This window comes from Leptidea sinapis, chromosome 28 (assembly GCF_905404315.1).
Source record: "Leptidea sinapis chromosome 28, ilLepSina1.1, whole genome shotgun sequence".
Lineage (NCBI taxonomy): Eukaryota > Metazoa > Arthropoda > Insecta > Lepidoptera > Pieridae > Leptidea > Leptidea sinapis.
This window is the reverse complement of record NC_066292.1, coordinates 8,419,012-8,444,399: the sequence shown is the minus strand read 5'-3', so window position 1 is coordinate 8,444,399 and position 25,388 is coordinate 8,419,012. Positions and strand designations below refer to the sequence as shown.

The 25,388-nt window shown below is 36.8% G+C and overlaps 2 protein-coding genes across 2 annotated transcripts; one reads left to right on the top strand and one right to left on the bottom strand.

The window, feature by feature from the left end:
• Positions 1-249: 249 nt before the first annotated feature.
• On the bottom strand, positions 250-11,394 carry LOC126972949 (NADPH oxidase 5). Its single transcript, XM_050820043.1, has 6 exons — positions 11,370-11,394; positions 7,819-8,012; positions 7,186-7,307; positions 5,957-6,163; positions 5,048-5,245; positions 250-3,014 (listed from the first exon to the last, which is right to left on the bottom strand). The coding sequence occupies exons 2-6, from the start codon at positions 8,000-8,002 to the stop codon at positions 2,817-2,819; spliced, it is 909 nt and encodes a 302-aa protein (XP_050676000.1). The 5' UTR covers positions 8,003-8,012; positions 11,370-11,394; the 3' UTR covers positions 250-2,816.
• A 6,970-nt stretch (positions 11,395-18,364) lies between these two features.
• Positions 18,365-19,543, top strand: LOC126973002 (uncharacterized). The gene has a single exon (XM_050820127.1). The coding sequence runs from the start codon at positions 18,418-18,420 to the stop codon at positions 19,414-19,416; it is 999 nt and encodes a 332-aa protein (XP_050676084.1). The 5' UTR covers positions 18,365-18,417; the 3' UTR covers positions 19,417-19,543.
• Positions 19,544-25,388: the final 5,845 nt, after the last annotated feature.

Genomic DNA, 25,388 nt, shown 5'->3' with positions numbered 1-25,388 from the left:
GCCGGCAACGCTCTTGTGATTCCTCTGGTGTTGCAAGAGAATGTGGGCGGCGGTGATCACTTAACACCAGGTGAACCGTACGCTCGTTTGTTTTGAGTCTTACAAGGAACCTGAGCGGCACTGCATTGTAATGGGGAATGCGTATCAATTTCTATCAGCGGAACATCCTGCTCGTCTCGTCCCTTATTATGATAAATAAAAGTATATTATAATATGCCGTATCCAAGGCGATGAAATAAAACAAATAACGAAGAAGAAAGTAAGTAGTTGTATATCTTCAAACTTTATTTATAAATAAATATTAGATTAAATTATCAAAAAGTTACATAAATAGGTAATAATAATTATTGTCAGTAGGTTATTAGGTAGGTATATATTTTTAATATTATTTAGTTTAAGTATATCTATGTAGGGTTGCCACTTTTAGTGGAAGAAATAGAGTATAAGTACCTATATGATTTCAAAAGAGGTAAATAAAGGGTACGAACTCCAAAAATCTCCAAATTTTAAAAAGGTATTATTTGTTAACATATTAACAGTAAATAATCGACTTTTTTGGTTATTATAAGGGGTATGCATAATATTACATGACTGGCAATAGTATAAGTAAACATTCCCCCTTATTCATAATGGTCCGCTAACTTTAAACAGCCGCTTAGGAGTGTTTTTCTCATTCTGACTTAGGTCAATAGAAGAAGACAGAGTGAGAATTAGCAATGCTTTAAGTTAGCAGACTATTATGAATAAGGGGGATTGTGTAAAAAAGAGTATTTTAGCATACTCTATTAGTGATATAGATTAAAGTAGGGGTGCTCAAACAGTTGATCGCGATCGACCTTGAGTCGATGTCGAGAACAAAATCCGATACTTATAGAATTATTCACAGATTTTGTTTTGCTCAGGACATGCAGAGTCACGCTGATTCAACATCCAAAGTCACTCTTTAGTTAAGCTCAGAACTTTAGACACTAGAACGCGTTTGTTTTGTAAGAACCAATAAACTCGCAATTATGAATAATTATGAGTTTTTCATTGACATTTTAGAGCAGACCTACTTTACTAAAAACTGCATATTATTGTGCGCAAAACTAATATCTATGTCATCGTGACACCTAGACGACAATCCTTCATCACACATACTGGAAGCCTCTCAGAGTTGATCGATCGTAGGTAGTCTAACAATTTTGAGGTAGATCGCCAGCAGTTCAAGCTTGAGCACCCCTGGATTAAATGGCACGCTTACATCATAAATAGAGTACAATATCTACTCTATTTCAGAGTACGATGGCAACCCTATATCAGGTAACATGACAAAGTAGGTCCTCACCTACTTCTCAAAAAAAGCTCTCCTCAGCAAAATGAAAAGGTTAGTTTCTGTCAGGAAATAAAATATTTAAATAATTTTGTTCTATTGATAGTTATCGATCCAATTAGTTTAATAAGTACCTTCTATAAATAAATATATTGACTCATAACTTTATAAATTACCTATAAAGATCCTATTAATATTATTTACAATACAAACAAAAATTATTAAATATAATACTATCAACGATCAAAGTAAAATTACAAATAAATACATAATTGAAAATTTATTCGAATTAATATCTCCGAATAGATGACGTGGAAGACAAAGATACGACCACTTCCTTAGAATAAGGATTGGTCTTCGCTGGGCTCCAACTAGATACCGCACTACCTAAGAACAATAGCTTTTTTAATACAACTATTAGATGCTTGTGTGCGTTGCATCTCACGTTGACACTCAATGGCATCTTTCAAATTTTGTAACATACGCTTCGTGTTATTTTACATTGAAATTAATAAAATACAAAATACTTACTGATGATATGTTATCAGTGTCTTTCTTATTTCCTGTAGTATTATTTTTACAAAGTCTTACTACGCAACCTGCCATTTTAGATTCAATTATTAGCAAAGTTTAACAGAACATGTGGCACGTCAACTTCCCACATTGTTCGAATTTGAGGTATGTTGTTGGAGCGCAGTGGAGACCGATCCTTAATCTAAGACTACTACTATAATTATTATTATTAAGTAGGTATATAAATTACAAATTAATTTCTGACATGACACAAATTGTTCTGTTCATAATAAAAAACTCTCTTGCGGATGGTAAGCCTAGTTCGTAAGTTCTTAGCTGACCTCTACTCACCGCAACAGGCTGGTTATGAGGTTGCCTTCAAATAAAATCTGCTTATTTTATATTAACTACTATATGTTCTGGTTAGATATAATATGATATTAACAGCATTGAAGACAGAACACGACCAAAGTGCGACGCTTTGTACTGCTTTACTACAAAATAAGACAGTATTTACAATAATACCAGTGGAAGGCTACTTTGCACAGGATGCCGGCTAGATTATGGGTACCACACAACGGCGCCTATTTCTGCCCTGAAGCAGTAATGTGTAAGTATTATTGTGCATCGGTCTGAAGGGCACCGTAGCTAGTGACATTTCTGGGCAAACGAGACTTAAAATCTTATGCCTTAAGGACACAAGCGTAATCGTAGCGCCGTTCAGTATTTTTGGGTTTTTCAAGAATCCTGAGCGGCACTGCATTGCAATGGACAGGGCGTTTCAAATACCATCAGCTCGTCTTGTCTCTTATTTTCATAAAAAATATATTATTTTGTTAGATTTATACTTAATTTTCCAAAAACAACAAGTTACTATATTTTTACTCAATTGACTAATATTATCACAAAGAGAAAATAATGTGTTTCAATTTGTGTTTACTAGACGCTTGAGCCACGCCTACGCCGTTTCAATCTATTTTTAATGTAATCCTTAAAAAACTTCCTTCCTAAAATCGAAGCCGAACTGATCACACTTGACTCGCAACACTCTTGCCAGCTGAGGGGGTCCACAGTAGAACACCGTCACCTTCCCCATGTTCTGTTCCTGCAGTCTCTGGAACACTTTGTCCCAGTTGGGTCTTCCCGCGTTCGTGCGTGTCTTGAGACCAGTTATCAAATCACGTTTTTCCTGAAATTTAAGACATTAAAGCTTCCAGATTATTTTTATTCCCAGTCGTAACATCAGACTTAGAGTAATTAAATATAAATTTTTGAAGTAAATCTTCTTTAGCGGCGTTGAGCACTCTCGGGATGGGTATAAAATGTTAAACTCGCGTCAGGACACGTGACCTGGGGGCCTACCATGAACTCTTATTGCGATTCAATTGACAACCTAAAATGAACTGCTTTTGCTATTTCGTACCACGACGTGATTAGAGCTATCTAATTTAAGTTGACGTCAAATCAACTGATTAAATCGCAATGATGTCAATTGAATGTCAAAAATGATATCAACTGAATCGCAAACTGATTTAGTTCGCTCATGCATTCGTACCATGAGGTGTTATTTCAACCTAACCTGGATAGCTTATTTGTCAAAGTAAACGATTCGAAAAAAGTTGGTACTTTCTTAGAGGAAAGTGAATCATGTTGTTAATAACTTTTAATAAATAGAGAAAACATACAGAAAAGGAATTTTATTGATGAAAGATGAGATGAGAACACTTTATTGGACTTTATTGTAAAACAAAATACTGAAAATAAATACCACAAATGAAAATACTAAAGACGAGGCAGTAAGGGCCCGCGCTATAGCCTATTCGCAAGAACGAATTAAAAAAAATGTACTCTGTGGTCCTGTCAAATCAAACATCAATGGAGATTGGAGGTGCGTTCACAACTCGTTATTTTTACGAAAACACCTAAGCAAACATTTAATTTGCAATTCAAAGAACTATATTTATTTATATTACTATTATTTAATAAGTACAAAAAAGGGCTTAATGGCTTATAATTTGACGCTATAAAGCGATTTTAAAATATATTTGTAGACTGTTCTGTGAATCTATGCAAAATAAAACGCTAAAATCATATCAATTTAGGTTTTTTATTTCGTTCATTCTTCTATGCGATCCAAACGCCATTCAGTAAAAGGCACTTCATGGTACGAATTTTAGTGATTCAGCTTAGGTACCTAAACTGAACTGCATCGGATTCGCATCAATTATTAAAAGTTGATGGTAGGCCCTCAGATCGAAATTTCGTAAGACAGTCGTTGAAATTATTGATATAAGTTGATTTTTCTGAGATAAACATTTTAATATAAAATAATTGTAATAGTTCTGAAGTGTTATAATTATCTAATATAAATCGTCATTTTTGTATACAATAGCGCAATAAATGAATATTGTTTTTAGCCAATCCAAAAGCAATTCGTGCGAAATTATTCCCTAAACATTCCAAAATATTAAAAAATTCACAACGTTAATGTTCAACTTTCACTTCTGCCGGCACTCCCGGTGTGCAACCCGTTATTTGTTTTATGAAAGAGGAGGACAAACCAGCGTACGGGTTAGGTGATCACCGCCGCGTACATTCTCTTACATTACTAGAGAAATCACAAGAATGTTGCCTTTCTATTAGAAAATTTTAGGTACGTGCTTTTTTGAAGATAACCTGTCGTATCCTCCGAAGATCCAAGCGACCAGCGATTTATAATGAAGAGACAAGCAAATATTTTCAAAAGAGTTCTCAGAAATCATTTTATCTAGATTTAACCCTAAGCGTGCTACCGATGAATAAACGGTCTGAAACATGTGGTTAGACTTTGTATTTTTGTTCAACTCCCGGGTTGTCGCGCCATCTGCTGGATTTAGTTTACAGTTGATAGCCTGCTCAACCCCAATATGAGTCGCATATTAGGAAACTGACTCAAGAGTTTAAGCGACATGGGTTGCAATTCAGAATTAGTCAGCAGATAAATATAGTGATAGTTCGACGGACATATGGCGGTAGGGGCAGTAAAGTCCTCGAATGGCGACCACGTACCGGAAGACGTAGTGTTGGTAGGCCCCCCACAAGATGGACCGACTATCGCCGGAATACGTTGGATGAGGGCAACGCAGGATCGATCGTCGTGGAAATCTTTGGGGGAGGCCTTTGTCCAGCAGTGGACGTCTTTTGGCTGATGATGGTGATGATGATGAGACATAGTGATGTCACCTTCTCATGCAGCAGGTCCAGGGCCAGCTGCAAGCCGACTGCCTTCATGTCGCTCCGCTGTAGCGCGCTGGTGATGTACATGTGCATCTCCAAGAAGCGGTCGCTGGTGCACTCCGCCTGTTCTATCTCGAGCTGGGACAATAGCGACACGAACCACTCGAACGATCGCTGCTCGCGGTTGATCCAGAAGAAGTCCACCTGTAAGGGTCGATAGCAGAATGTTTATAACCTAATCCTTCGTATAAGCTTCATCCCGAACTAAGGCCTGGACATTCCAAAAGACTCGTACATCGCTCTGAACATAGCGCTTTTTTTTTATTGAAAAGGAGAACAAATTATCGTACGGATCACCTAGTCACACCAGAAAAATTACAGGAGCGTTGCTGACTTTAAAGGAAAATGTAAGCGATTTTTTTGTCCCGGAAACACCACACAAGGATTTTCTTTCCACAGCTTTGTAGTACGTGCAAGAGAGCTCCTTGGAAACATCTTCCATTGAAACAGGAGTGTAGTAAATAGTTTATGTAATAGGTTTTTTATTTCTAGAGGTAGATGATGTGATCATAATTCGTAGTCTTACGAAACAATTTATTTTTATTACACTTATTAACATAACATTTTAATTATTAATTCAAAATATAATTTAACACATTGAATTAAGTATCAGGCTAAAGATGTGCCTAATAAAAGGGGCCAAGTAAAGAGTACCAAAAACAAGAGAGTATGACGTAGAAAAGGTTGATGGTAGTGGAAGAAGGCAGGCTAGATTATCAAGCCCCATCAAGTCTCTGGGAGATAGGCTTGATAATATGACATTACTTGCATCTCCCTTAGTGTGGTGTTTCTAGTCCCATGAATTACAAATAGTTAATATCTGTGAGAAGGTTAATATTGTCCACATAAGTTCACCTTCCGCAACGTCATCTCATCGAAGGGGTTGGAGTGCCAGGCGTGCTCGCAGCGGGGACACACGACCCTGGTGCGCCAGTACTTGTACATAATGGCCTGCAGGATGGACGCGAACGGAGTGACGCCGATACCAGCAGCCACCAGCACGGCGTGCTCCGCGTGGAAGATGTGGGAGGAAGCTGCACCGTACGGCCCGTCCAAGTAGATCTTGATCAAATGATTAAAGAAGAAAGTTACATTTGAGGATAATATCTTAGCGTTCCGACCCTCGCAACTGCTCTCAATTTAAACTAGGGATGGAAAATCCAAGTTATGCACAATCAGAAAAGCTACTTTTTTGAATTTGAAACGACTATTCGGGAACCTTTGTGGTATAATCGACCACGGTGTTGAAAACGGCGTGACGCTCTTTCATGCCGTTATACACGCCAGGTGGCTAACAGGAGAAACAATACAAATTTTTTTCTTATTAGTCAATTGTTGCCTGATTTATGACCTATTAATGTTTTACGTAACTAATTTACTGCATAGATTTTATTGGTTTTAGTTTTTTATTAATTAATTAGAAATCTAAATATTTACTCAGATGTTCCACATCTGCCAGGCGTCCTGTGGAGGTCAACTTTTGTGTATTGATAAAAAAAATATAAAGCTGTCATTAAGTGTTAAACTAATAATGTGTATCAGCTTTTTCTCCAGTAGGGCAATGGTTGCTGAAATACATAATGGTAGTGAAAAATTCAATTATAATAATTTTTTGGTTGTAGTCTTAAAATATTTGTAACATAACACTGGTCCATGTGATTTTCTAATCGAAGTTATATTCTTATGAAATTCCGCAATCATTTAAGGCTAATAATTATCGTATTGTATCACATGTTTCAGTTAATGCATCGTCTGATCGCATCGTATAGCAGCAGTTTATACTTTGCTTTCATTTCATTACAAAATGTTCAACTCGTGTTTTTTCGTCATTCGATGATATATGATGATGATAAAACAAATATTGACAGTTGCTACTTAAGGGGAATTATTATAGGTATTTTCATGCTTAATATTGAAGATTTTATTAAAATTAATCATCCTCTCGGGCGGGAAAACAAGTGTGATTGTCAAGCTTACTCCCTAATTAAATCATGTTATGAAAACAGATGTTATACTTTGAATAAGCACTGTAGTGGGACACTATGGTGAAAATTCGAGGTCTTCTCGAAGGCCAAAAAACAAACCTCAAGTGGTTTTCCCACAGGATACTCAGCGCTGGCTTCGGAAGGACTCTCCACGGTAATCGCTGGTCTGTCAAGTTCTGCGTCACGCTCTGGTGTCTTGCTCTTTGAAAACCGGCGACGTGCTGGAAACGATAACAATAAAACTGTTATATATAACTTTATGTTTAATTGTAATAGCTAGTGTATTTATTTGTTTTTCTGAAATTTTAAAGTAATTGTATTACTAAATTTCAATTCTCCATGTCTTCTATGCTTTCTTGCAACCAAAAAATACGAGCATTGGCAGCTTTTAAGGAGCTGAACGACTGCCAGGGAACAAGTACGTGAACGGCCTGATTGCTTGGTGCTTCTACCGCTGCTGTCATGGGGAGTGATCAGAAGAATTGTGTCTGGCCTGACTTTTATCTAATTCAAATTCAAATATTTTTATTCAAAACAGGATATGAAATCATGCCGCTACACAACGCAAACTAAGACTTTTTTGCCACCTCGATAAAAGTGCGGATTTCAAGTAATCGAAACTTTACTCCATGTAAAATTAATTGGTGGAACGATAGTACTTACAAGCCTTCTTGACTCCTAATCCTGATAAGACAAAATCCTGGAAATAAGATGATAAAGTAAATAACTAACCTAAAGTTAAGATGCTCTCATTAGATTTCCTCCTCTCCGTCGGGGCTTCGAAGGCGATGATAGTGGGTTTGGTTCTCATGTATCTGAAGCTGTGAGCTAGCGCTGAGTTCTCCGTGCCACGGCAAACGCGACGCGTCCGATACGACAGGCAGTCGTCAAAACATCGTGCCGATTCAGAGCGCATGTAATCCCGGCTGAGAATGACAAACATTATTCGATAAATGGTTTTCAATTGGATTAATGGTCTCATATTGTATACATGATTTTGTAATAATTTTTTTGAGTTCTACGAAGTATGGACCTCACACATCATCTGCATGTGTGAAAGATCTTCAACTAACTGCCGAACTGTGCACGAACTATGGGTCCAGGTCGACATCAAATCAAATCAAAATCACTTTATTCATGTAGGTCACGGAAATGAAACTAATGAATGTCCAAATAATTCTTGTTGAATCTACTCCTACTTTGTAAAGTGTTTGTAGCTAATGAGACGAAGTAGCAAGAAACTCATTGCCACTCTTTTAAATCAAGATTTACATTTCGTTATCGCTTTTGTGATGTTTTCACTATTTTTTAAAAGTTATTAACAGCACGATTCACTTTCCTTTAAGGAAGTAGCAACTTTTTTCGAATCGGTCACTTTGACAAATTAGCTATCCAGTTGAGGTTGAAATAACACCTCATGGTACGAATGAATGAACGAACTAAATCAGTTTGCAATTCAGTTGATATCATTTTTGACATTCAATTGACATCATTGCGATTTAATCAGTTGATTTGACGTCAACCTAAATTAGATAGCTCTAATCACGTCATGGTACGAAATAGCAAAGCAGTTCATTTTAGTTGTCAATAATTGAATCGCAATAAGAGTTCATAGTAGGCCCGCAGGATGGCAATATCTTAATATATTTAAATTACGTGACACGTTGTTTGCCCGCGATGGACTCCTAACCTAATGAACGGATTTAAATGGGGATTACTTCATGGAGTGCAGTTTAGTCCAACTTGAGAGATAAGATAGTTTTTATTTCGATTTGGGACCCATAATAATTTTTATTTCCAATATTTGTTTTATATGGACATATTTTCTGTGAGAGAATTTATTGACGCACGGTTTGACAGTTCTGCTGTGAAACAATGAAAATTTCGCTGGTGGAAACGCACGAGACTATGGACGATGGTGATCACTTAAAATTCAACTATACAAAGTGATATGAAAGGCTCACTAAGCGCCGATACTAGGTCCCTACCTCCTATAGCATATTATATATGGTTCCTTTAACACTACACACACTTTCGCCCAATAGCATACCTTCTTGTTTATCTAAAATCATTAATTTCTGAAGTTGACATTAAAATGTTTAGTCTAATGATTTAAAAATGGAAATGAACTTTTATTGCGAAATTATAGTTAGTAAACGATGCTTTTTTATGCCGTCGAGTATAGACTTTTTCAAAGACCCAATAAAGTATGTACTTATATTACTGATCGTGGCAGTATTTGTATAAATGACTGATAAAAGTACAGGAGCAGTAAGTATATATTTATATTTTTTGACACAAAAATATACGGCCTATAATGGGAAGACTACAGCAACTGTCAATGTCAACTACAAATGTCACGTAGGGCTGCTGAAAACCAGTGTTGTGTTGGTGCACAAGACACCAACACAACACTAGCCAACAACCTGCCTAGCGAAACTCTCTAAGAAAAAAGCGATTTACTCGATTGTATGAAACGTAATATATAACAGTATAACAGATAGTACAGGGTGGCGCAATAGAACGTTCATATTTAAAATATTGATAAAAAAATAAATACAAAAGGTATAGTTAAAATAAAACTGAGGTATTATTAGGAAATAACTGAAGTTTATTTTTTAAAAATAACATCGTCTAAATGATGACCCTCTCTACGACGACACTCCTCTAATCGCAAACGGTAGTTATTGAAAACTTTCTTCAGTAATGCTGGTGTAATTGCTGCCATTTCACCACGGATATTCTCCTTGAGCTGATCGATGTTTTTCGGATTATTGCTGTAGAGTTTGTTCTTGAGGTATCCCCACAAAAAAAAGTCAGGAGGCGTCACGTCTGGACTACGTGGGGGCCATGGGATATCACCTCTTTTGGAAATCAGTTTGCCAGGGAACATCTGTTTCACAACCGCCATGGAGTCATTTGATGTGTGACAGGTAGCTCCGTCTTGTTGAAACCAAGTCCTAGAATTCACTATTCTTGAATTTTCAAGCTCTGGAGCCAAAAAACCCTTCCAACATCGCAACATAGCGTTCGGTATTAACAGTGACGTTTTGCCCCCGCGCATTTTCAAAGAAAAACGGTCCAATTATTCCTCTACCAGAGATTGCTGCCCATACTGTCACTTTAGGACTATGCAGTGGTTTCTGGTGCTTGAGTTTGGGATTCTCACTGTTCCAGTAACGACAATTTTGACGGTTTACGAACCCATTGATATGGAAGTGGGCCTCATCTGAGAAAAGGATATTGTCAAAATTTGAAAATCGATTAAGCATTTCATTAGCAAATGCGAGCCTTGCTCCGAAGTCAGACTCTTTCAATTCTTGTGTTAACTGCAGCTTGTAAGGATGCAGTTTAAGATCCAAGTTTAAAATTCGTTGCAAACTTCGTCTCGATAAGTGTAAGACTGACGATCTCTTGCGAGTAGACATTTGTGGATCTCCTCGTACAGACTGCATAACTCTCTCAATATTGTCGTCGGTCCTAGATGTTCTTGGACGACCTTTTGCTTGTGGTTTAAACGTTGAACCAGTCTCTTCAAAACGCTGTACCCATATTTTAATTAAATTAGCACTCGGAGCTTCACTAATTTGCCGTAGTCCATATTCAGAACAATAAAAACGCCTAGTAACGATGTATGAACGAGAGTTCTCGTAAAATGCGCGCACGCAAAATGTGCGACGCTTCCCGTCAAAGTGACTCATAGTGACTAAACTCCATGAGCCCGCCTACCCAGCGATGCAGACTCCCCCCGCCCGCGTACTTCCTACCCCGCGAAAAAAGATGACGAAATATGCACGTTCTATTGCGCCACCCGTATTTACTTTGATTAGCGCGAGTGTTACACATTTAAATAAAACACTTTTAAAGTATTAAAACGCGGGAATTGTAACGGTTTTACATTAGATTTTTGCGTAAAAGTTACATTTTTATTTTAGTTAAACCGACGTTTCAAGACTTTTCTGTACACAGATGGTTTTTGGCGAAACCATCTGTGTTCAGCAAATACCACCTCCGAGGAAATAAATGGCACCGAACTTCATAATGACTATGACAAATACTATCTTTGACTCATTTCGTCTGCAGTCCCCCTGAAAACGAGATCTGGAAAGGTCTTGAAACTTCGGGTTAACTAAAATAAAAATGTAACTTACGCAAAAATCTAATGTAAAACCGTTATAATTACACGCGTTTTAATCCTTTAAAAGTGTTTTATTTAAAAGTATAACAGATGACGTCGATTACAACCCAGTACATTTTAAGCAACTGTTCGCTTTCAAGCTTACCCGGATTATACTTGGTCGCCAATCGCCATTCTGTAATTACTACTATCTCATACTTATGTCAAATCTCACTGCACGTTTCATACTAAACTAAATTAAAATTTTTACTTAGGCAGTGTCAAATCTTATAACGTAGTATTTCCATTCTCTTTGGATGTCTTCTGCACCAACAATGTACTGAGTCAGCTCTTTTTAGCAGAGAATTTTTATTTATTAATATTTATCTAATATAAGAGATTTCCACGTATATAGTCTCATAACGATATCTCTGGAACAATTACAGCTAAAGACTTGAAATTTGGTAGGAATATTCTTTTCACCGAGTAGAGGTCAGCTAAGATTTTCCAAAATTCCATCCGCAAGAGTTTTTTTTATTATGAACAGAACAACGTCTGTCGGGTCAGCTAGTATTTAATATAAGATTTTGATTTTTTTTTAAATGCAAACTTTTGTGTTTTTTGCTAATAAAGTTATTTGTTAATGTTTGATACTTACATAGGGCTTTTTTGTTTCTTCTTTATGTTGTTGAACACGTCAGGCATCGATGAAGACTTCTCCAGAAACCTGAGAGGTGATAGCAACAGGGGACGGATGAACGGACGAGGTGACATAGCTGAAGAATAATCATCACGTTAATGAAAAATTAGTTAGGCGAGAATCGTCAATGAACCTTGGATTTTTTAATGAAAATAAGGGACGAGACGAGCAGGACGTTCAGCTGATGGTAATTGTTACGACCTGCCCAATACCCCGCTACAATGTAGTGCCGCTAAGGATTCTTGAAAAACCCAAAAATTCTTAGCGTCACTACAATTGCACTCGTCTCCTTGAGACGTAAGATGTTAAGTCTCATTTGCTTAGTAATTTCACTAGCTATGGGGCCCTTCAAATCGAAACACAATAATGTTTACACATAACTGCTTCACGGGCAGAAATAGGCGCCATTGTGGTAGCCATAATCTAGCCGATCATTTACATACGTCTAGAAAGATAGTGACAGCTGTGAAAACGTCGAAATAATTGAGGTTGACAGTCACCCTCTATTTTGAGCATTGCACGCACACTAATAAAAAGTGACATACAAATCGGGAGTGTAAAACGTATCATGTCGTGCAAACCAAGTAATAAAACTGTCCTGTTTTCATCGGTAGTCTAATAGCAAGAGTGGCCAATGTATCACAGCGTTAGGAAGAACTCCATGTTTGGTTGTACGCGACAGAATGTTCCTTGAAAACCATATAAGAAACTTTTATTTAAAAATAACTTAAAATTATTTGATGAGGTCATGACTATTGAGAAAACAAAGTAAAATTAAACTGTTATCCCACGAAAATAGTAAATCACTAACAAATTTAATTTGAAAACAAAATTTACGAACGATGCTGGACTCGAATCCTCGACGTCGCGTTTCGTGCGAGCGCTCTTTACACTGATCCAAACGTTCGAGCTACGTATCGTTGATAAATGTTGTATGTCTTGTTAAACTCTCAGGTTGTAGCTTCATCTACAGGATCTACTATACATTTGATAACCTGCTCAACCCCAATACATTGCATATTAGGAAATTGACTTAGATTTCGTCCTTTCAAGTTTAAACAATTTGTTACTTTTTTTAATGTGATTTCTAAATTTTCAAATTTCATTTGTGTAATTCATCCCAGAAGTGTATTTTAGTATTTTTTTAAGTGGTAGTGACCCTTATGTCGACGCCTGCAGCTTTAAGCCAGCAAAGTTTATATTTACATGTTTAGTGTATTTTTGTAAGGGTTTAGTGTAATGTCCTTCTTGTTCAATTACACGTGCGTCAGCAAGCAATAAATTTGTTTCATTTCTTTAATTAAAATTAAAATACTACCTGTTGAGTGCTTCTACATGGTCCTAGATCAAGCCGGATATATAAGTTTTACCAATTACTTGGAGTACATTGGAAATTCAGCGATAATTAAAAGAAATTAAGAAGAATTAAAATCACAAGGTCATTGAGGTTACCGGTGTGAATTATTATGAAGAAAGTTCATTTGGATTGGACATAATGCATCAGGATTAAGTTGTGTTAAGCCTCAATTATTCTTTTTATACACCCAGTGTTCGATATCAGGTAGTATTAAGCTTAATTAAAAGGTCAGTACCTATAAATATTACCTACTAATGTTAATTGTGCACTAAATACCTACATTGTCATTGTTAGTTAATAGCAGGTAGCACACGTGCATTATAACTTGGTTTGTGTTAATTAAATATTTTGTATTTGAAATTAAGTTAATTTGTGCTTACAAATAGTACTGTTGGTTTAAACCACATCAATTAACTATCTTAATAATTGACACAAACTGTATTGATACCTCATTAACAGTGATTATTATTATAAGCAATAAGTGCAGATATTATTGTAAGTCTTAATGGAAGGTTGTAACTTAATTTTCTTGCAACTAATATTGTAACATATAGGTACCGAATGTAAGAAATTAATATCAACATATAATATTATATAGAGAAATATAAATATATCTCAATTATATAGGTATACTGTTAATTTAATAAAATTTTATTACAGATTGCGTTCTAGATTCCTCAAATCTTATTATTTATATATGTAATAATTTTAAATAAACTGTAGCAATCAAGGATAGGTACATAGGCACCTTGTACATTGCAATTAAGTTAATTAGAGATAAGACTTTATATCGAGAGCTAATATTTGTGTAGGTTCTTAAATTGTTAGTTATTACCTATCTTTATTTAATTTGCATTGTATAACGTTCCAGGTTGACAAAGCACTAGTTCTTCCATAATGTCCGAAGAAAAAGAACTCATTAAGAAACGCGGTAGTTTCAAGGGTCGTCTCACGACATTCACCAGCTATTTGAGCACCCTGACTACCAGTTCAATGACTGCTGCTGATGCAGGCGAGTTACAGTTGCGTAAAGGTAAATTGGAATCCCTCTACGAGCAATTTGACGAGGTACAGTTGCGATTAGAGTGTAGTAGTGATCCTGATGGACAGATGATAGAAAGGAATGCATTCGAGTCGCAGTATTATAAAATGCTCGCTACAGCACACGAAATGTTAACGTCATTTAGCAAAGCTAATGAGGATGGTCAGAGTTCAAAACATACTCGGGCAAACCGCAACAACATTGTTAAATTGCCTACAATTCAATTGCCTAAATTTAGTGGTTCTTACGACAATTGGCTCGAATTTAGAGATACTTTTAAAAGTCTGATACATAGCAATGACGACATTGATGAAATAAATAAATTTCATTATTTACGATCGTCTTTGGAGGGAACTGCTGCAGTGGTAATTCAGTCTATTGAATTTTCAACTAGTAATTACAATGTTGCGTGGAAGTTGCTGTGTGAAAGGTTCAATAACAAACGGTTACTAGTACAAAATCATGTAACATCTTTATTTAATATTGAACATATAACAAAGGAGTCGTCATTTGCGTTGAAGCGTATTATCGACCAAATAAATAAAAATTTGCGTGCATTAGAATCGTTAGGAGAACCAGTCAAACATGGGACACTCTTCTTATTCACATTATCACACATAAATTAGATACTAAAACATATCGTGAATGGGAGGAGTTTAAGGGCCGATTAGACAAGGATGCACCTATATCCTTTAACTCCTTCATGAATTTCATACGTAGTCGCGTAGATTTAATTGAAACTTTAGAATTATCTCGAAATAGTGCTTATAATAGTCCCAAAGAGTGCAATAAATCTAATACTAAAATTAAATCTATGATTTCCGTTCAAAATAATCACAACAGATCTAACTCTTCGCTCTCGCTATCTCAAGTATGTCCTAAGTGTCACGGGGAACACACTTTAAATAATTGTCCTCAATTTTTAGCGCTTAGTAATAGTGCAAGGTTACAGCTGTTGCCTAATTATAAAATTTGTTTTAATTGTTTTCGCAGTGGCCACTTTTCGAATCGGTGCAAGAAACCAGGCTGTAAGATTTGCAGGCGTAAACATAACACACTAGTTCACGTAGCAGAATTGAAACCGAACCCCATCGCGAACTCGGCGCCGCTGGCCGCTGTACCAACGGCTACCGATGATAACAAACCGGTTTCGTCACGTCCTGCCTCTAGTGCTGTTTGTACTGATGACTCAAGCGCTAAGTTGACTCTTTCAGTACATGTCCCGGGTTCGATTCCCTGTGAAGTTTTATTGTCTACGGCGTTAGTCAAATTATTTGATAGTGAGAATCGTGAGCACATAGCACGTGCTGTACTAGACAGTGGCAGTACGTCATGCCTGATGACGGAAAATTTATGCAAACAGCTTAACTTGCCTTTACATCGTATAGATACACCTATACTAGGCATTAATAATTCTTTGTCGCATACAAGTAAAGTATGCAGCGCACCTTTGAGCTCGTTATGTGAGGATTATACAGTTGATGTTAAATGGTTTATTTTGCCATCCATCACTGATAAGGTGCCTTCAAATAAAATAAGTTTAGTGAATCTGAGTATTCCGTCTGATATTTGCTTAGCCGATCCTAATTTTAATCAGCCTGCAACTGCTGACCTTTTGATAGGAGCTGATCTGTTTTGGGACCTGTTAGGTACTCAACGCGTTAAATTAGGTCATGGAAAACCGGTTCTTTACGAGACTAGACTTGGGTGGTTAGTCTCTGGCCCGATTAACAGCGGCTATTTACCAGGTTTTTCTCGGCATATCAAATGCAATTATCTTCAATTAGATATGATGAACGAAAGCTGTGAGGACATTCAAAGCCAACTTACGCGCTTTTGGCAGCTTGAAGAAGTAAGCCCTCAGTCACATAGCTTTTCAGTAGAAGAACGGTTATGTGAAGAGTATTTTCAAAAAACAACTTCACGTTTAGAAGACGGCCGTTTCTGTGTTAGAATACCTATTAAACAAGATCCAAATTTATTAGGAAATTCAATAAATCGTGCTAGGCAGTGTTTATTTTCATTGGAGCGCAGAAATAGTAAAAATCATGTATTCAACCAAATGTACCATGATTTTATGTCAGAATATGAATCTTTAGGTCATATGTCTAAGTGCGCGGTTACCGATTCAATATTTCATACATATTATATACCTCACCATGGCATTCTGAGAGAAAGCAGTACGACAACCAAATTGAGAGTAGTTTTTAACGCTAGCAGTCCATCTACCTCAGGCTTTTCTCTCAATGATCTTCAGATGGTCGGCCCTACCGTTCAAGATGACCTCTTATCGATTCTTCTACGTTTCAGGCAACATAGGTACGTATTGTCTGCCGACGTAGAAAAAATGTATAGGCAGGTGGCGGTACATGTTCATGACAGACATTTACAGCGAATCGTGTGGCGTGACGATCCTTCTCAGCCTCTCGATGTTTATCAGCTGAACACGGTCACCTATGGTACGGCTAGTGCTCCATATCTCGCCACGAGATGCCTCAAACAGATAGGGTTAGAGTGTAAAGACAAGCGGATTGCAAATATTATCATTCATGACTTCTACGTTGATGATTTGCTCACAGGGGGCGCCACAGTCGATGAACTCAAATTTATACAGCAGGTTATCACCACGGAACTTGTATCCGCCTGTTTGCCTTTACGGAAATGGAGGTCGAATGAGTTATCATTAGTTGGTGATGGAAATCAATCTTCCGTAAATTTAAATATTAGCTCTCCCGAGCCAAGTAAAACTTTAGGCCTTGGATGGTTGACAGACACTGACAAACTGTGCTTTTATAGTCCAAAAAATATTTCTAAAGAAAATACGAAACGCAACTTATTATCAGTTATTGCTCAGATTTTTGATCCCTTAGGACTCCTAGAACCGTTTGTGATAACCTTAAAAATGGTTTTACAAAAACTCTGGCTATTAAAGATAGAGTGGGATGAACCACTACCACCAGAATTCTCAGATCTATGGTCTAAGATAATTGTAACATTACCTACTCTGAATAACATTCGCATTCCACGTTGTGTTATATGTAATTCACATCAATCTGTAGAACTTCACATATTTACCGACGCTTCGGAGCGTGCTTATGGTTCCTGTATGTATGTTCGTTGTAAATAGTGTAGGTGACGTCTTAGTACGACTATTGTTCTCAAAGGGTCGAGTGGCGCCAATTAAAACATTGACAATTCCGAGACTTGAATTGTGCAGTGCTGTGATGGGAGCTCGTCTTTATGAAAAGGCTATTGGTTCGTTAAGACTTCAAATTAGGCAAGTGATATTTTGGACGGATTCAACAATTGTTCTTGGATGGGTCAATATGTTACCAAGCAAACTAAATACATTCGTTCGTAATCGCGTCGCCGAAATAGTAGAAAAAACCAATCCATTTCCATGGAGACACGTTCCAACAGGCCAGAATCCCGCAGATTTCATAACTCGTGGAGTTGGTGCTAATTTGATCAAGTCTTTAGACCCTTGGTGGTGTGGTCCTGAGTTTCTTCAATTAGAAAAATCTGGCTGGCCTAACGTTACCGCGGTCGCAAGCGACTTACCAGAGACTCGCCCAGAAATAACTCTCCATACAATGAAAAGCCAGAGCTCTCAAAACTCAATTATTGAATTTCATCGTTTTTCCAACTTTACTAGATTACAGCGTTCCGTTGCATACATGTTACGTTTCATCAATCGTTGCAAAAGGCATATCATGCCAACGTCTTATTTAGGTGAAGATGAATTACGGAATTCGTTGTATTTAATCATTCAAATGGTACAGAAAGAGTCCTTTCCTGAATATGAGTTACTATTAAACAAACAGAAACTTCCTCCGAAGAGCTCTTTAAATAAATTTAATATTTTCTTAGACAAAAACAATATAATTCGCGTTGGAGGTCGCCTTAATAATTCACAGTTTTTATATGATAAAAAATATCCTATTTTAATACAGTCCACACTTCGTTTTACTAAATTATTATTTCAACATGAACATAAACGTCTTATGCATGCAGGCCCCCAGCTTCTTTTGGCCACAATTAGAGAAATGTATTGGCCCATAGGTGGTCGCAACCTAGCAAGGATATGCTACCATCAATGCGTGCTATGTCGCCGCATGAAGGGTCAAACCGTCAACCCTATAATGGGGAACTATCCACAGCAGCGTCTCGTTGTAGGAGAACACCCATTCACTAGCGTAGGGGTGGATTATGCTGGTCCTATCACCGCAGCAAGTCGTCAAGGTCGTGGTTGCAGATTTGTAAAGGTTTACATTGCCATTTTCATTTGCTTTACGACTAAGGCCATTCATTTGGAGTTAGTAGGTGATTTAACGAGCAATAACTACTTGTCGGCATTGCGTAGATTTATGGCGCGAAGAGGAAAACCCTCTAATATGTACTCCGACAATGGTACCACCTTTGTAGGTGCTTATAATGAGCTCTCTAAATTTCTAAAAAGCAACTGTGATTCGATTGCTGAAGGTGCAGTCAATGAAGGCATTAATATTCATTATATACCGGCGTACAGTCCTCATTTTGGCGGATTATGGGAGGCTGGTGTTAAGTCGACCAAGTATCACTTAGTGCCCGTGCTGGAAAATTGTCATTTAACGTACGAGGAGCTTAACACAACTTTGGTTCAAATTGAAGCCCTGTTAAATTTACAGCCTCTGACCCCGCTGTCATCGGAGCCTGACGACCTGATGCCACTAACACCAGGACATTTTCTGATTGGGAGACCATTCACATCGTTACCAACAAGTGACCTCACAGATCAGTGTACAAGCCACCTAAGTCGTTATCAACGGATTGAGCAGTTACGTCAACACTTTTGGAACAGATGGTCCAAAGAGTATATATCTGAGTTACAGACAAGGTCTAAATGGCAGTTGACGAAAAGTGAGGTGACAATGGGATCATTAGTAGTGGTAAAGGATGATCATCTACCACCATTGAAATGGCGCTTTGGTCGCGTTGTGGGAGTTCACCCAGGATCTGATGGAGTGACAAGGGTCGCAGATGTTAAATGTTCCAACGGGATACTCCGACGTGCTGTCACCAAGATCTGTCCACTGCCAATCTGCACTGAGGATGCTGAAGGTGGTGGGAAATAGGTTTTCCCACGGGTGGGGATATGTCGACGCCTGCATCTTTAAGCCAGCAAAGTTTATATTTACATGTTTAATGTATTTTTGTAAGGGTTTAGTGTAATGTCCTTCTTGTTCAATTACACGTGCGTCAGCAAGCAATAAATTTGTTTCATTTCTTTAATTAAAATTAAAATACTACCTGTTGAGTGCTTCTACACCTTATCACTTAAAATAAATAACAAAATCATTGACATATTTCGTTCAATGCACAATTGCATTCATAAATCGCTAATTTTCCACCTCGCGCTTTCCCCTCCCACCACTGATATAACTCTTTAAATCGATACACTTTCATTAATGAGTATGACGTCTATAAATTTTAGACAGGATTTTTGAAAAGTTATGTAACAGTTATGTTAATGTTAAGTGAAAACAAACTTATTGCATATTTACGGTGCTTTTTTCTGGTAATTAAAAACTTGTTGTTGGTGTTAATTCGGTAGTATATGAAAGAAAATAAATTGAGATCACCATTAAATTCGTTTCCATTTTCGTTAGCACAAAATCCGTCGTTGTCGCAGCCTTTTGGAGTGGCCAAGTCCAGGGAATGTTTCTTGTTCGCGGGGGACTCCCTCCGTTGACTGACGTTAGAAATTCCACTCTGGGTTGAATTCGCGCGACTCGACTTTCTATAAAATAAAATAGAATTTTCGCAACACCGTTTATATCTATAGTGCCTGGATAACCGGTTTATTAAGAAGGTACAAAACTTGAACAAAAAAAAAACTAACAGGACATCTGGATTCGAACCGGGGTCTTCTGCTTACCAGATCACCCAATTTCCCATCTGTACTATTACAGTCTTGTATATAGTGGCGAAATTTATCTTTGTATTCTAATGTTATAGTAGTAGTTTATCATTAAAACACGGTTAAAACTACATTTTTTTTAAATTGAGCTAGATTGATTTCTGTCCCCCGAAACTACCTGTAAGTATACTTAATTTCATTAAAATCGTTGGAGCCGTTTCCGAGATTCATATTATATATAATATATATAATCTCAATCTTCATCCACCTATATATATTTACTCAACACGATATCTCTGGAACCATAAGGCGTAGAGTTACACCACTTAAGTAAAGGTACAAACAAAACAACAGATAAAAAAACTTAGTAATATTATAATAAATAAAATAGATATATTAAAGTGTGAATGTCATTATTAATATTTTTCATCATTGAAGTTTTTCTTTATTGTTCAATATTGTATGTTCTATGTCAAGTTATTCGTAGGTTTTCAGTTTTTATTATGTGTTACCTTGTAAGTATCTAAAAATATTCAAACGTTTAAACTTATCTAAACCACAGCGCGAATTGTCTTGTATAGTGCTACGCTGAAAACCAGCGCTGTAGCACTTGTATACGCTGAGCGGTGTCCATTTTCGCATAATTTTTCATTTTCCCTTATTTTTTTTTTAAATTTGCTTGTTTATGAGTCAGCATTAAAAAATACATACAACTTTTAATTTTCACCCATACGATCAACAGTTACTTTTGTATAGCGATTTTAATATCGGCAATACAACGTTTGCTGGGTCCGTTAGTAACATTATAAAATTTTAAGATTAACTAATAAATACTACCTGGTACATCCACAACTTAATCTTAATATATATAAATCTCGTGTCACAATGTTTGTCCTCAATGGACTCCTAAACTAATGAACGGATTTTAATGGGGATTACTTCATGGAGTGCAGTTTGGTCCAACTTGAGAGATAGGATAGTTTTTATTTCGATTTGGGACCCAAAATTATTTTTATTTTCAATATTTGTTTTGTATGGACATATTTTCTATGAGAGAATTTAGTGACGCACGGTTTGACAGTTCCGCTGTGAAACAATTTCATTATAACAGGAGCATTTTTTACGAAATAAATCTTGATATTTTGAAATATTATTGGCAAATTCCTATAAAACTGTATGTTTTATTTTTATAATCTACAGAACAACGTCTGTCGGGGCAGCTAGTTAACTTATATAATTGTGAATTTTTATTTTATTATGTTTCAATGTTTTAATTTTTATTATAATGCATGTATAAAACTTATAAATTTGCAAACAAATTATTTCTTAAGGATGAATAAAAGGCTTTTTATTTTATTTATTATATTTTCATAAATACTACTTTACTTTAAAAGATATCGCAAGGTTTTAATTTTAGGTGTTAATTAAACTTTGTAAATTTATACGCTTAAATTCTTTTGTTTTTCTTTATTTTGATAAAATGTTTATTTGTGTGATGTGAAATAAAAATATGTCTATGAATTTGTCTGTCTAAAACTTCAACACACCGATTGTTTGATACCTGTTACATATGGATATAGAGCCTTAGCATTGAGAATGTTATAGGTCATTGGATTAACCTAGCACCGACTCGCCCCGCCTCCTAGCGTGTAAATTTGTTTTTTATGAAAATAAGGGACGAGACGAGCACCTGCTCGTTCAGCTGATGGTAATTTATACGCCCTACTCATTACAATACAGTGCGCCACTTAGGATTCTATAAAAGCCCCAAAAATTCTGAGCAGCACTACAATTACGCTCGTCACCTTGAGACATAAGATGTTTAGTCTCATTTGCCCAGTAATTTCACTAGCTACGGCGCCCTTCAGACCGAAACACAGTTATGTTTACACATTACTGCATCACCCACTGTTATGGTACCCATAATGTAGCCACTAGTTAGTACTTGTTAACCCCTTTCTTACACTTACATTTTAGCATCACATCCTTCAAGCCTCTGCTGTTCCATCTCGAAGTAAGAATAGAGTCGGTTCGTCCACTCCCCAACACCACGGACGTGGAGCCAGATGTAATCTACAACCAAAGTCGCTTTTGCAATATGTTAACACAGATACTTATCTTATTCGAAAGATATTTCTAGAAGGTTTTTGTATCAGACTGTTGCTACGGCTATGCTTTTTAATAGATTATAGTTTATTCAATCATTTATACCATGAACCTTTACACCTTGACACCTTTACAATATTTTCTTCAGTGTGTTGTTACTCCTTTCTTAAATCAACTGCTTTTTTTATGTCGGTAAGGGACGAACATAACGTTCAGGGGTAACTGATGCACCCCACCCATTAGAATGCTGTGCCCATCTCATCTTGAAAATTCCAAAAACTCTGAGCGGCACTATAATAATTGCGCTCGTCAAAAGGCAAAAGATGTTAAGTCTCATTTTTCCAGTTATTTCACTAGCTATGGTGCCCTTCAGACCGAAACACAATAATGCTTACACATTACTGCTTCACGGCAGAAATAGGCGTCGTTGTGGTACCCATATTCTAGCATTCATATGCTTTCTTGTTTTCCTCTGGTATTTAATACAACGGAACAAGTCAGGAACTGATCACATGAAATGACAAATCTTTTGTTCTGTAACGGCCATTCCCAATATTCAGTCTATCTGAGGTTGTGCTCTACTTGAGGTAAAAAATCGTAACTATCGTTTTCTTTTTTGCTCCTAGAAAATTACCGACGGTAACTCATCTTATCCATACACGCTGTCTGTCAATAAGACGACGTATAGCTTACCAGCGATAGAAGTTTGTATGGAAATTACAACTCACGCGTCCCAATATAAGCCGATAAGAATGACTTATCGGGTATATTGGGACAGCTTCAGATTATTGACAGCTACTTACGGACAGTAGGAGGTTGTAATTTATCTCTATCTGTAGATAGTATATTGGGAATGCCGAGAGTCGCGTTATCCTCTATATATGTACAAAAAGTGACGCTTACTCGGTTTAAACCCCACATAATTACTGCATCTAACTGCTATCCTCTAAGTTAAATAATTCCAGAATCGCAACCCCCAAATTTCGAAGCGTACGTAGCTATTGAATATATACGTCACACGAGATGATGAGATTTCAAAATAACAGATTGTTAGTCACCAAGCTGACAAAAGACTGCAAACAAATGAGAAACTTTCGATGCCGTGTTACAAGTGAAAGAATTTAGATTATATAAGTCTTTTACTAATACACCGTATTAGAGAGAACACGCACCTTTTTGTTCAGGTGCGCTGCTGATGGTGAAGGGATGCCATTCGTACAGTGCGATGTTAGGGATGTTCACAAACACGTAGTCTCCGGCGTGGAAGTGGAACAGTGGAGGACGCTTCACCACCAGGTGTGTCACGCGAGAGGGCAGCAATATTCCAGAAGCGATGTAAGTCTTGCCTTGTTCCGATCTGGATAGTATTGAAATTTTTAACATTTCCAAAATATGGGTACAGATAGTTGGCAGGGAAATTTTCCTTACAAAAGGTTTTCTACATGTGTTGCCGATCTTTGATATGGGAAATAAATTAAAAATAAAATTGCGATCGACATGTATACGTTGTGGAGAGTGTAACATCCACTCTAGGCCTTTTTCAGTCTTAAAGTTGGGTTGTGTCTACCCAAATTCAAAAAAGGCAAATTGTTATGATAAAGATAGTCAGCTTTATATTATTGGCTCTTATAACACAATTGCACTAAGATTACGGGTAACAAGATAATGTGAAGTAAAATGATATAGCAGCTGACTGACTGGATGGTAGAGGCGCAGAAGAACCCGTGGGACCGGAGCCATTATATAGGAGCTGAATTACAGATTTTTTTTAATTGTGTACAGTAAAAATACGATGGTCCAGCTCTTAATTGAAGGACAAACTGAAAAGGTAGAATAGTAGGAGTAAAAATAATTTTAATGATTTAGGCCAAAGAAGTATAACTTCTTGCGTGCATACATAAGGACACACACACTTTTTTTAAAAGTCTTTAATTAAAATTACTCTGAGAAGGTGGCCTGATACCAGACAATTCTTACAATTCAAGAATTCTTGCATTATTGCACCTAAACAAACATCATTACATCATATGGCTCACGAGGCTCCCAGATGAAGAATCTGTCGCAAGAAGGATTAATATGTTAGATATTTATCGACATGCTCTTACTATTTACATTAAAGAAATTAAAGAGCATATTTTCAGTAGTGTTGAACAAAAGTGCTCACCTCATCCAAGTAAGTCTCATGATCCTCTCGATGGTGTATATTGTGCCGGGGATGATAAACCACTTCCAGAAATTTGGCGCGTGGAAGATGAGCAACATCCAGAACGGAATATACAGGAGATGTGTGAAGTAGAATATCTGGTGAAAAAATATGTTTAAAACGATTTTAATGTTAGTTTATATTCCTTTAGTGTAATAAATCAAGTATATCTTTGATCAATAATACTGGAAGCAATTTCTTAATCTGGCGCTTATTTCTACCGTGAAGCATTAATGTGAAAGCATTACTGTGTTTTGCTCTGAGAGGCGCCGTAGGTAGTTAAATTACTGGGCAAATGAGACTTGATTTCTTATGTCTCATAGTGACGAGCGCAGTTGTAGAGTTGCTCTGAATTTTTGGGTTTTCCAATAATCCTGAGCGGCACTTCATTAAAATGGGCAGGGCGTATCAATCACCATCAGCTGAACGTCCTGCTCGTCTCGTCTCTTATTTTTTTTTAAAGCAATAGAACCATATTAGGAGAAATTTCTAACACTGACTTTCTAACACAGTCCTGGAGTTAAGGGTCAATGAAACAACATCAAATGAACGAAGATTCACTAAATACGTTTGGATTACCTATCTACGATTTGCGATATATGTTTTGCATTAGTAATACCAAGTAATTCCAATAATTTTGCAAAATAATGAACATCTATGGAAAAAAAGGAAAGAATGAAATGACCTTATGTGTTTTAACATAATATGGCTTTGTTGCTGTAGTTGTAAGTCTATTTATGCCGTGAAGCAGTAATGTTTATTTATTTTCCATAAAAAAAAAAGCAGTAGAACTATATAAGGAGAAATTCCTTTTCTAACACAGTCCAGTTTAGGGTCAATGAAATGCCATTATTAAAACGAAGACACGCTGTGAATAC

What these genes read in the sequence shown, in the direction of transcription:
- LOC126972949 (XM_050820043.1), bottom strand. Translation starts at nt 8,002, where the DNA reads ATGCGCTCTGAATCGGCACGATGTTTTGACGACTGCCTGTCGTATCGG. An exon ending in ATGAGATGACGTTGCGGAAG is followed by an intron (nt 5,246 to 5,956) that starts GTGAACTTATGT and finishes CGACCCTTACAG; the next exon opens with GTGGACTTCTTCTGGATCAA. An exon ending in TGGACCTGCTGCATGAGAAG is followed by an intron (nt 3,015 to 5,047) that starts GTGACATCACTA and finishes CTTAAATTTCAG; the next exon opens with GAAAAACGTGATTTGATAAC.
- LOC126973002 (XM_050820127.1), top strand. Translation starts at nt 18,418, where the DNA reads ATGAAGGGTCAAACCGTCAACCCTATAATGGGGAACTATCCACAGCAG.